This window comes from Chenopodium album, chromosome 2 (assembly GCF_948465745.1).
Source record: "Chenopodium album chromosome 2, dcCheAlbu1.1, whole genome shotgun sequence".
In the NCBI taxonomy this organism is placed as follows: domain Eukaryota; kingdom Viridiplantae; phylum Streptophyta; class Magnoliopsida; order Caryophyllales; family Amaranthaceae; genus Chenopodium; species Chenopodium album.
The window spans coordinates 80,934,868-80,948,134 of record NC_137835.1 but is presented as its reverse complement, the minus strand read 5'-3'; the positions used below and the strand labels follow the sequence as shown (position 1 = coordinate 80,948,134).

At 30.3% G+C, this 13,267-nt stretch overlaps 2 protein-coding genes across 2 annotated transcripts; both read left to right on the top strand.

The window, feature by feature from the left end:
- The first annotated feature begins 2,692 nt into the window (after positions 1 to 2,692).
- Positions 2,693 to 6,201, top strand: LOC145577486 (transcription factor bHLH168-like). Its single transcript, XM_081634971.1, has 3 exons — positions 2,693 to 2,863; positions 5,635 to 6,003; positions 6,136 to 6,201. Exons 1-3 carry the CDS (start codon positions 2,693 to 2,695, stop codon positions 6,199 to 6,201), a joined length of 606 nt encoding a protein of 201 aa, XP_081491097.1.
- Positions 6,202 to 10,792: 4,591 nt separating this feature from the next.
- On the top strand, positions 10,793 to 12,540 carry LOC145577478 (transcription factor bHLH168-like). Its single transcript, XM_081634961.1, has 3 exons — positions 10,793 to 10,951; positions 11,963 to 12,325; positions 12,472 to 12,540. Exons 1-3 carry the CDS (start codon positions 10,793 to 10,795, stop codon positions 12,538 to 12,540), a joined length of 591 nt encoding a protein of 196 aa, XP_081491087.1.
- Positions 12,541 to 13,267: the final 727 nt, after the last annotated feature.

Here is a 13,267-nt window from a genome sequence, read left to right as displayed (position 1 = left end):
GTTCTTTATTTAAGAAGGTTATTCAAAGCAGAAGAAGTGTTCCCTCACAGGAACGTTCCTTCACAGGAACTTGAAGATGGCTGGCTAAGATCTTTGGAGGAACTTAGTAAGCGTGGAGCCCAAGTAAACCTACCAGTACAGGAGCGCAGCGCAACAATGACTTAGTTAAGATTTTATCTTCTAGATTCATTGTTAAATATGTTAAGTAGGATATGCATGAAGTCTATTAGAAGCGTGGCAAGTTAGCTTGACAAATAAATTAAAATCGGAAAAGATAAAAGATAGAATTCGAAAAAGATTTTCTTTAAATGTTTATTTCTTAAAATCAGTTTGTTAAAAAGATATTACGCTTTTTAACTCAATCTTTCTATCTTATTTTCTTGGAAAAGATTTTCTTCTAATGATTTACATAAAAACCGTGTATAAAGATAAGTTAAGTTTAACTTATTTATCTTTAAGAAAACCTACTTTCTATACGAGTAATACTTGTATAAATAGTAGAGGACAAAAACAGTTTAGGTTTTTTTTTTTTGTGTGAGTTTATGCGTGAAGAATTTACAGAGCTTTAATTGTGTAAGTTTGCCAAGCTTATTGCCTTGTCATATTAGTTTCGGGTTTCATGCATAGCTTGCCTATCATATACTAGGTGTCAATACTTGTAACTGGTTGGGGTTATTTGGGTGAGAGTGTTTTTATTATCTTTGCATACAGAGAGAGAGCTTCTGGTGAGAAGTTGAGAAGATTTGTACTTAGGGAGTACGAGAGAGAGTCTAAGTGTGGGACTTAGACTGGGTAGGATAGAATCCTACTCTGTAGCAAGTTCGTTCAGGAACTTGTGAGTAGAGGTTTGATTATAATAGGTTGTAACTTGGTGTTTGCCCTATTATAGTGGAATTGTTTGTGTTTGAAATCCCTAAGGTAGGGTCGAGGTTTTACTTCTAGTTGGGCACTAGAAGGTTTCCTCGTAAAATCCTGTGTGCATTGCAAGTTCCTATTTTATTCTGTTTTATATTTGCAAAAAGTAGTCACTAGGAACTCTCCTACAATTCACCCCCCCTTGTAGTGTTCGTCTCAACTAACATTGAGAATTGACTCATGACAGGTCACATGATTTACCGAATTCAAACTCGTCTATGACAACATGAAACAACCTGATATTCGCAAATTCCTGTTAAAAAGATTATTGAAATCTCAAGAAAATCATCATTTTTTAGAATACTTAACTATTTACATGTCAAGTATTTAACAACATAAATTTCGGCTATTTAAATATCTTTGTGTCAAGTTTTTTTCCTAACATTTTTGGCACACTGTGTGGTGTAGTCTTTCATTTGTCCCCTCGGTTTGAGATTCATGGTCTTGCCACTGCTGGCGACGCTATTCTATTTTTTTTTAAAATATTGACACAATTTTTTTTTTTTTTTTTTTTTTTTTTTTTTTTTTTTTTTTTGTACACTATCATTCATAAGATGAGAGAATAATCTTCTAAATTACTCTCAATATTTAAAACAGTAATAATTATGTTGGATCTTATTTAATTTGTCTCTCTAAGTAGTTTAGTAATAATATTCAATTGTTATTTATTTATTTTCAAAATTACAAATATGTATATGTATATATATATATATATATATATATATATATATATATATATATATATATATATATATATATATTTGAAAAAAAAGGAAGAAGATATTTGTATATGGTCATTGGTCATCAAAGTAATGTATTGACAAACTTGTATGATTAAAATGGGAAGATTATTTTGTGACGAAGGGATCATCAAATTTTATAGTACATGAACACTAGTATTAAAAAAGGAAAATGCTATACATAGCCTTTAGGGGTACATATAAGAATTAAAAACACTCTTGAAAATTGTTTAAATTTGAAAAATTATGACAAAAACACACTTATTACACTGATCTAAGCGTGTTTTTGTCATGAATTTCTATTTTTATACAATTTTCAAGAGTGTTTTTAATGCTTATGTATAGCCCTAAGGGCTATGTAGTACAATATTACCCTTAAAATAATACAGAGTATTAGATTATCAATATGTATTGACAAACGTAAAATGAGAAGACTAAGGGCCTGTTCTCTTACGTTGAAATTCAGTTCAGTTCAGCTAAGCTAAGCTAAGCTCAGTTCAGTTCAGTTCAGTTCAACTCCTAATTTCCTTCTCTTATAAAATATTCAGTTCAATTCAGCTCAGCTCAGTTCAATTCAGCTCAGCTCAGTTCAGTTCAGTTCAGTTCAGCTGAGTTCAGTCAATGAGAACAAACCCTAAATAATTATATAATCATGTCCACTCTTCCTTTCTTATCTCTAAAATTACGTAATGATGTCCAAAGAAGAAAGATTGAACTTGACCAAGACTTACTTTAAATAGGGGGAAAAAAGATGCCCTAAACGAGCTTTGGACTAGATTAAGGAGTTAAGAGTAGTTGACACGCCTCCTACAAAGAAGAATAAGTCTTATTTATTTATTTATTTTGAAACAAACAAAAAGAATATGTTAATAATGCAGTAGTGTTTAGCCGTTTTTTTTTTTTTTTTTGGAGTAAGAATTCAAAGTATCAAATTTTTAAATAGACTAATAATTCCATGTGACGCGTGAAAATAGTTAAAGTGTATATATATATAATTGATGACCCAATTAATTTATTAACTCATGCATGTTTAAATCATGAAAAATAAAAGGGGTTTTGAAACGCCTTCTTCATCATCTAAGCATGAGCCGCAACCGCAAAAAGATAGTAGTAATGCTGCGAAGAGAAATAGTAGTAGATCTCAATTCAGTCAGCTTTGCTCCACCCTCACTTCTATTATTCCTCCTCAACACTTTCATAATTCATTGGTATGTATATGATCGATTTCGGGTCGTATATATTACTCTATATTTATTTTCTTACAAGTAGTATGCTAGCTATTTCATACTTGATTTTGTGCTACATATATGAATATCTTTTTTTTTTTGAGAGATGAAATTATATATATATCTTACAGTAGATTAAATCCAAGAGTATCCCATAATTTTAACTTTGCTTGGTCGTCTATACTGGCACAAACTGCCATGAAACACCGCGAAGTTGATCGAGTTATAAGCAAGGATAGATGTAATTTAATAGCTCTTCAGATTTAGTTCTTCCTCAAGTAATTGAAGATGGTTTAAATGAGTTGTCTAGCTTTTACATATTTTTTGTTTTTTTTTTTTCAAGTCAAGTCTAAGTTATAGCCAGGGTTATTAACTATACTAATTATGGAAATTTAGGTTTTCTTTATTTCCTAAGCCTTTTGGTATCCTCTGTAAGATTCAAGAGAGTTGTGGTTAATATATAACGTGTGATTATAAAAATCTTTATACATACCCAGGATAACCTAATTATTATTTGCATTGATCTTTCAATTTTTTTTTTTTTTTTCTACTTTTCATTCAATCTTGGATTATTCTTAGTTATTAAGTTGTGAGATATAAAGAGTATTTGCATTGATCTTTCAATTATTTTTTTTTTTCTACTTTTCATTCAATCTTGGATTATTCTTAGTTATTAAATTGTGAGTTATAAAGATCATATTAATTGATCGATGAGTTAAGTACATAGACCACTTCATCAAGTGTTGCTGTGTAAAACCTAGTAACAGTAGTAAGGTGAATGCACCGTAGACGCCTAGATTATCTTGTTTCTAAGTACATATAATATAATCTAATTTTCTTTTTTAGAGGTTGAAGCAAATGAACCAACTAGCCCTAGCTAGCTGTTAGAACTTCAATTCTAGACTAGCCAAATTAGAGATCTGAATTGTAGGTGATATTAAAAAGTTAATTTTGGAAACATATATTTGTGTTAGAGTCTTGTTAATTAGCCTTGTTTAGTTCATCTTATTTTTACTTATTTCAGAAAAACTAAGTTCATTCAAATCAGATTAGATAAGAAAACAAGTTCAGCTCAAATCATTGTTTTATGTGCAGTTTTTTATCGCTAAATATCTTTATTTTCGTAATTAAAAAAATTGTGAAAATTACATAGTAATAAAATACACATTATTACGAATCTAACGAGATCCCACTTGATACATTTTTTCCTTATAGATTATCGTACAATTTAAGTAAAAATTTAGTCAAATTAGACAATGAAATCAGATCAACAACCAGACAAGACCAGATCAGATAAGCAAAAATAAGGTTAACCAAACAAGCCTTTAGTTGATCTTGAGCGTGTTCGACGCTAGCTTTTGAGTAGCTTAAGTGGTTTGAATTGGTCAAACCACTACTTAATAAAAAAAAATGTGAGTGTTTGGCAAAGTAGTGGTTATGGTAGCTTTTAGCTTAGTGGTGAAGGGCTTTTATGAAAAATTAGAAATTTTAGTTTTTGAAAGTAGAGGTAACTGTTGAAAATTTAATCTATAGTTTTAATTAAAAATAAAATATTGATCTTTATAAGACAACCGCTAATTTACCGAACATTCATACCTAAATTATCTATATTCATAGCTAACAACTTGTTGACAGCTAACATCTACCTTCACAGCTATATTTTGCCAAACATTCCCCTTATCTTTCAAGAAATTATACCCCTATAAGTATATTATATATTGTTCTTGAAATCAAGAGACTTTTATCCTGCAATTCTTAAGATGGTGCTTAACATGTATGTTTCCGGTGTACACTGTACACACCAACTTGTGCTGTAATATATATACGAATTGAAGTAGAGGAGATGAAAGTTGTTTATATACTTGTGAATGTTGTCCACTAATAAATGATTTTGCGGATTTGATTTCCAATCAGTGGTTCCTGCAGGCGCCGGTACGCTGCATTGTACAGCCGTTTTGCATGAAAGAACATAGTATAGAAAAGTGAAGAACATATAACTATAATGAAAAGAACATACTATTAAAATGTAATGAACATATACCCTTCAGTGAAAAAAACATATTTACACCAAAAAAAAAGTGAAAATAACATATGTTCATGTTCTTTGATTATCTGTATAATGTGCTTTTATTTGTGACATAATGCTCATTGCTTATTGTTAAATGTTCTTTGAATTTTGTCTCCAAATTATAGTGGGTATATATAAATAATGTTCATTACATAATATTATCATGTTCTTTATTAATATTACATATGTTCTTTAGATTATAAAAAAAAAACATAAAGCTGGATGTTCTTTACAAAACAGCTATATGTTCTTTATAAAACAGTTGTATGTTATTTATAAAACATATACATGTTCATTCCGCGTTTTTTGTCTGTACCAAGCATGGTATAGTCGCCTATACCTTAAAATTTTCATTTGATTTCAGGATTTAAGGAAAACCTAGTACAAGATTATATTTTTCCACGCGCCTTGTATTATTTTTTCATTTCAATATTTCTATATTTTGACTTATTTTTCTCAAATAATAAAGTGTATTTCTATATATTTTTTATTTATCCAATTTTAATTTGTAGTTTCCTTTATTTTTTTTATTTATTATTTGCATGGTAAATATTAAAAAACTATCTGTGTCCATATTATTATAATGTCAAAAAATGACCCGATCATTTTATTTTATCATTAAAATACTATGATATATAGTTATACTTCAAACAACCACTATGCTAAACAATTTTTTGTTGGGTAGGATACACTATCTCAAGCTGATCAGATAGAACAAGCAACAAATTACATAGTGGAGTTGAGAGAAAGAGTAGAGAACTTAAACAAGAGAAGAGATCAATTAATGGTTAATCAAGAAGGAACATCTAATACGACCGAAAACAAAAGTTCTAATGATCATATGATGATGATGACAAATAATTCTGGCTTAACACCCACCAGTATTGAAGTGAAAGAATTGGATAGTGTTATAGAGGTCCAACTTGTGGTGCAACAAGACCGCAAAATCAAGTTACATAAAGTGATTAGGGTTCTTGAGGAAGAAGGGGCTGAAGTTGTCAATGTTACCTTCTCAACTTCTGGGAACTATGTCTTCCACACTCTGCATGCTAGGGTAACTTTATCTTTTCTTTTTTACTACCTCCGTTTCTTATTAGTTACTAAATTGTTTATATGGGTGAGACAACAAAGAACAATGCTTAGAAAGTTAGGAAATAGTAACACAAGGATTTTTCTTAATGTACAGGCTCGGAGTTCAAGGATTGGAGTAGAGACTTCTAGAGTGCAGGAAAGATTGCAAGAACTTATTTGATCTTGTATAACTTCAGTTTCATATAAATTCATGTGTTGGTTTTTTTTTTTTTTTTTTTTTTTTTTTTTGGAATAAATGTACTTATTGTTTAATAAGATTAATTTTAAGGGTATTTAAAGGTTCTAAGTTTGTACCATTTCCGAAAAGATAATGTTAATAGATGTTTTTAGGTGTTTAAACGTTCGCACAAGTGTTAAGAATTTTTTGTTTTTTATAAAAAACAATCAACATTAATGAAAGGAAATAGATAAATGTACATTTTAGAGAATATGATTGTGCAAACACTATTCATAAGAGTTAAATTATTAAATCACATAAAAGAAAAGCTTAGAAACAATTAACATCATATTAATTGGGGTATATAGGTAAACTAACATTTTTAAGGATATAATTGACCTCACACTATTCATAAGTGTTTTTTTTAATTTTTTTTAATCATGCTTGACTTAAATAGTAAGTAAATTAAACTCTCTCCGTGTTTTAATAAGTATTACATATATTTTGATCGCCACATAGTTTTAGGCAATTTAATTATTGACTTAAATAAAATAAGAGGTAATAAGTGGGATAATCTATAATTCTATATAAAAAAGCATTACTAAAACGGAATGTGTGCCACGTGGCACCCTTCACATGTATTAGATATATGTCACATCATCCATTGTAGTATAAACATGTTTTAATGGCAATAAAAATACTTATTACAAGATTTGAAAAGATTTAAACACAAGGCCAAAAAGAAATAAACTAATGTTCTAATTAACCATCTTTTCAGTCGTTTAATTATGTTTTATATTCGTCAATTAAAACATACTATATACTTTGTATTAGACATCAATTTGAGAGCACTTATTTGGTTTCGTAATTATCATTATTTGTTCCCTTTATTTTAACTATATAGTTTAAATTTTATAGGTCAAATAATATTTGTTGAGATTTAAAGTAAAACTTGACGCATCGTCCGGGGTACACACTTGTTGAAGTATTAAAAATTTGTAAAAGAGAGATAGTGGGGTTAATAGTTTATTGAAAAGTAATTAATGAGTGAGAAAAGAAATCCTTACCTTTCATTATATCCTTAAAATATTTGTTTACTTATATGTCCTTGTTGATATGATGTTAATTGTCTCTGAGATTTGCCTTGTAAGATTTAGTGATTTAACTATTATGTATAGTGTTTGGACAATTATACCCTCAAAAATATTTATTTACTTTTATGTATGTTAATTGCCTTTTTTAATTAAATCGTAAAATAGTTTGCGGATTTAGGGCCTGTTCTCATCAGATTATTTTCAGTTTAGTTCAACTCTAATAAGTTCAGTTCAGCTCCTAATTTTCTTCTCTCATAAAATATTTATTTCAGTTCAACTCTAATAAGTTCAGTTCAGCTCATTTCAGTCAATGAGAACAGGCCTTAGTGATTTAATTTAACTTTATCTTATGTATAGTATTTGGACAATTATACCCTCAAAAATAATTATTTAATTATTTTCTTTTATGAATGTTAATTGAATTTTAATCCCATAAAATAGTATGCATATATAGTGATTAATTATTTGCTTTTATGAATGGTAATTGCATTGTGAAACGAAGGGATTATTGTCAATACATTAGTATTTTAAAATATAGGTGATAGAGATTATATATATATGCATTCACAAACGTAAAAGGATAAGAATTAATTACATAAGGAAAAATTGCTAGGAATAATTCCACCTTGGGGCGTCTGTGAAAATTAATCTCGCCTTTGACTAGTGGCGTATTCAGAAATTCATAAGTGTGGGTTCGGAATCGTTAACAAAATTAACATATATATAAGTTTTCGTTTGTTTTAATTGCAATAATATTGGTGATTTCACGCTTGCCAATACACATTCTACAAGCTAAATATCTTAAGTTATATCAATTTTGTAAAAATTATAAATTGTTGATATCATAAAAATATTTTTCGAAACGAATCTAACAAGATCTCACTTGGCTCTATATATTTTTTCCAATGTTTTAATCACAAAAAAACAATCAAAGAAGTAGGTATATATATTGTAAAATTATAAACGTTGCAATTAAAATAAAATATGAAGTATAAATTAAATTTTAATAGATACTTTTGAATTCCTCATTACAATGGATGACATATAACTTAATACAATAAAATACAATTATAAAAAAGATGTATAAAAGCATTTGGATTTTATATACTTTGGAGAAGAAAGTTAGAAAAAAAAAAAAAAAAAAAAAGTTACGGTAAAGGGATGTTTTGAGTCTTTTAATGAGTTTTTGGGATATTGGGAGTTTGGAAACAAAAGAGAATATTTTATACATTTTTTTTTTCGCTTTTTTTTTTTTGAATTTTTTTTTCAAAAAATCAGTAGGTTCAATGAACCCACCGCGGATCCGCCACTGCCTTTGACATATTTTTAAATAATTCGACCTTTATTCGAAACATGTGGCGGTCTATGATTGGTTAAAAAATAAAAATAAAATAAAATGAAATAATTTTTTTTAAAAAGTTATTATTTTTAGAAAAAATAAATAAAAAAATTGAAAAACCACCCACCGGCCCTAGCCCACCTTACCCCATCGCCTTTGACTCCCCTGCCCCGTGGCTCCAACCACCCAGGCCCCCAACCCCAACACCGGCGCTGGCGCCTGTCTCCCCTCCCCCTCCCCCAAACCACTAACCCGCCTCCTTCCCCCATGAAACCCAGACAACAATTAAACCAGTCGCGATTACGATCGCCAAAACCACCAACACGCCTCCGTCCCCTTTCTCTGTCCCGATTTCGGCACCTTGTCTTTTCCTCGTCGCGATTCCCGTCTCGATTCCGACTTTCTTCTCTTTCCCCCGACTTGATCTCGACCCCCTCCCTGTTCCCCATCCCTTTCTCGACTGCGCTGACTTCCCTGTACCCACTCCGACCGTGCTGTAGTCCCCACCCTCGATTCACGCCTTTTCCTAAGTGGCTTTCGAATTTTCGAAGGGGGTATAATTCCACCTTTGGGGTCGGGCTGGTTGAGGTGGGATCCTGGTCGTCGGCGCTGTGGTTTCTTGGTGGCGGTGGTTTCGGGGCTAGCTGAATGGAGTGGTGGTTTCGGGGTCTAGGTTGGGTGGTGTGTGGGGATGATGATGGCTTAAATTAGGTGGTGGTGGTGGTTTTTTTTTTATTATTTGATTTTTTTAAAAAAATTTAAACAAATCAAATTGTGACACGTGTACATTAAACTTAATTATATAAAAAAAACCTCTTTAACCGGTTATTGGTCAACCGGGACCATTTTGAGCGAATTGAGTATAAAGGTGGGATTATTAAAAAAAAAATTCCAAAAGTGAGATTATTTATCACGGATGCTCAAAAGGTGGGATTATTCCCAACAATTTTTCCATTACATAATGTAGTCCAATAAAGAAAAATAGATTGAGCTAGACCATACTACTTTAAATAGGGGAAAAAGATGCCCTAAAAGATTCTTGTACAGAAATTTCATACCGACGGGACAAATGGACATCGTATAATTTTTACAAAAATATAGAAAAAGATTATTGACGACATATATAGTTAGTTAAGTAGTATCCAATATATTTGCTCATACAATAAAAAAAAAATGAATACTTGTCTTTGAGGAGAGTCATGGATTACTTAGTGGTTGTCAAGGTTATTTGAAAACATAAATTATCCTCATAATATTTCTTTGATTTGTAGATAATTCATTTTATTTACTCTTTTTTTCTCCGATCTTGAGGAAAAAGTTAAACATCATATATACCAATTCTTCGATAAAGGCTACACATACAATCGTTGTATGTGTTCCCTACATACAATCTTAATTTGTCATGTTTTTATTGGCTAGAATTATGGGTCCAATGGTACTTATTAATACTAGAATCACATACTTCCATATCATTTTTTGGAGTTTGTGGGGAAGTAAATGAAGATCATTTTCTTCATTGGGATACCATTCTTTTAAACATGAATTGTCAAAAAGCGGGTAGTTTTGCCATTATCTTGGAATCATTCGAATTAAGTGAGCATTTGACATGTTGTAATTAAATTGAAAAATATAAACAAATAATACAATTATCATATTATACAATTCAAACAAAAATGTTAACAACTAAACAACCCTACCTTTTTAATAAAACAAGTGTATGTGATTTAAATTTTAACGAAAGAACTCAAGTAATCCAAACTAATTAATACATAAATTATAAATATAAAAAAATAATGGTCAAACTTACAAATTGGGATTCAAACCAAAAATAAAAAATAAAAAATAAAAAATAAATATAAAAATAAATAAATAAATAATAAATAAATAAAATAATAAATAAATAGGGGGACACACCCTCTCCCTGGCCCCCGCCCCTTGGACAAGATTAAGGAGTTAAGATCTGATACGTCTCCTAAAAAAAGAATAAATTAAGAAAATAGTGTTTGGACGTTTTTTCTTTTTTGGGTAAGAATTCAAAGTATCGAAATTATAAATAAACATGAAATTCTATGTGCCGCGTGAAAATAGTTAAAATGTCTTAAGATCATATGTATATAAATTAATCACCCAGTTAATTAATTTAAGCATGCATGTTTAAATCATGAAGAGGAGTTTCGAAACACCTTCTTCATCGTCTAAGCATCAGTCACAAAGAAATAGTAGTAATGCTGTTAAGAGAAACAGCAGTAGATCTCAATTCAATGAGCTTTGCTCCACCCTCACTTCCATTATTCCTCCTCAACACTTTCATAATTCATTGGTATGTATGTATATGATCGATTTTAATTCGGGTCGTATATATTACTTTATGTTTCTTACTAGTAATATGTTATTTCATGCTTGATTTTAACTTTGCTTGTCTCCTCTACTCGCACAAATTGCTACTACCTTGAAACACCGCGAAGTTGATCGAGTTATAACTTATAAGCTAAGCATCGATGTATGTAATTTACTACTAGTTCTTTAGATTTAGGTCTTCCTTAATTATTTGAAGATGGTTTCAATATAATGAGTTATGTCTAGCTTACACATCCATGTACAAATGGATCAGGTCTTAGTATTTTTAGGTTTATTTTCAAGTCACTAGTTAAAGTTGTAACTAGGGTTTTTGACTATTTTAGAAAAAAAAAATTAGGTTTTATCTGTATTCCCTTTTGAGGTATAAATTAAAATAGCCAAGTTAAAGGCTCTCCGATCCAATCCATCTTTTTCATCATTTTTGAGCTATAAGCTTTATAGTATCCTCTAAAAGATTCAATAGAGTTATGGTAATGTCTATATCTAAAAATCTTCAGGCATTTTTGTTCGTTTACCTAGAATAATGTTTTGCTTTTGTTCTTTATCTTTCAATTTTTCTTCTTCTTCTTCTTCTTCTTTACATTCGATCTTGGGTTGTTAGCAATTTGTGATTTATAATGATCATATCAATTGATTGATGAGGCGAGTGCACCGCCTTTCAAGTATTGTTGTGGCTAGTAAGGTAAATGCACCACAGCCACCAAGATCACCTTGATTCTAAGGCTGCACCCCAGATCAACATAAACACAATAATAATCTATTTTTATTGGTTGAAGCAAGGCAAATTAAACCAACTTGCCCTAGCTTTTAGATTAGCAGGTAATAAATCATGAATTTTAAGTTAAGTGATATTAAAATTGCAATAATATTTGTTTTAGAGATTTGAGTTGATCTTATCTTTCAAGATATTATAACCTATAAGTATACATGAGAATTCTAGCTAGTTGTTTCATTTCAATATTTTATTGTGTAGGATACACTATCTCAAGCAGATCAGATAGAACAAGCTACAAATTACATAGTGGGATTGAGAGAAAGAGTAGAGAACTTAAATCAGAGAAGAGATCAATTAATGGTTAATCAAGAAGGAACATCTAATACCGAAAACTTAAGTTGTAATGATACAACAATGATGACAAATAATTCAGGCTTAATACCCACTAGTATTGAAGTGAAAGATTTGGGTAGTGTTATAGAGGTGCAAATTGTGGTGCAACGAGACTGCGAAATCAAGTTACATGAAGTGATTAGGGTTCTTGAGGAAGAAGGAGCTGAAGTTGTCAATGCTACTTTCTCAACTCATGGGAATTATGTCCTCCACACTCTCCATGCTAGGGTAACTTTTTTTTTTTTTTTTTTTTAATATTTTATTTAAGCTAAATTGTTATTATGGGTGAGACAACAAAGTAAATAAATTGAGATCCACATGAATAATATTTATAGGCACTGTAACACTAAGAGTTTTTCTTATTGTATGTACAGGCTCAGAGTTCAAGGATTGGAGTAGAGACTTCTAGAGTGCAGGAAAGATTGCAACAACTACTGATTTGATCTTGTAAAACTTGAGTTTCATCTTGTACAATTTCCTAAAAAATAAGCGGAGGATTGGAAGACCTAAGGACCTTTAAAATAATCTTTAGAGCATCTATAATGGTTGTAAATAGGTCCTAGTCTACCATTTTCAAATAGTTGGAGCTAGTATCTCATCATCACATAGCTCTACAAAGTTATGTAGTTTCACTATGCCTTAGCGGAACTTGATGTGGAATAAAATCTCCTGCTAATGTTTCCCTAAAAAAAAAAGTCATGTAGTTTCACTACACGCAAAGCATATGTGTGTGTGTGTCCACTTTGAATGAATAAATTGTATTTCAATTCGTATATGTGGTTTCTATATTCACATTTAATTTATTTTTTTTTAAAAAAAAAAATTGCAAAAGGTGGTGGCTTGCCATTGTGAAGGTTGTAGCTTAAATTGATGTATTAATGATAGGATAATCCAAAGCATTGCAAGAAAAATTGATGTAGTTTGGGAAAAATGGTATGGTTTACCACAAATATCAAAAAGACAAAAAATTATATTTCACCCCCACTTAACAGTTTTGTAAAAAAAATCATATATTCAATTTAACTTTTTTATATAAAAATTTAGATTTAAGTGCCAATCCTTTAGAGATAGGTTTTTGGGAGTCATTTTGGCCCCAAAGACTTAGATTAGAGGTCAAAATTATTGACAAAAAATTATCGAAAATGTCTTGTTATTTTTTTATCCAAAGGT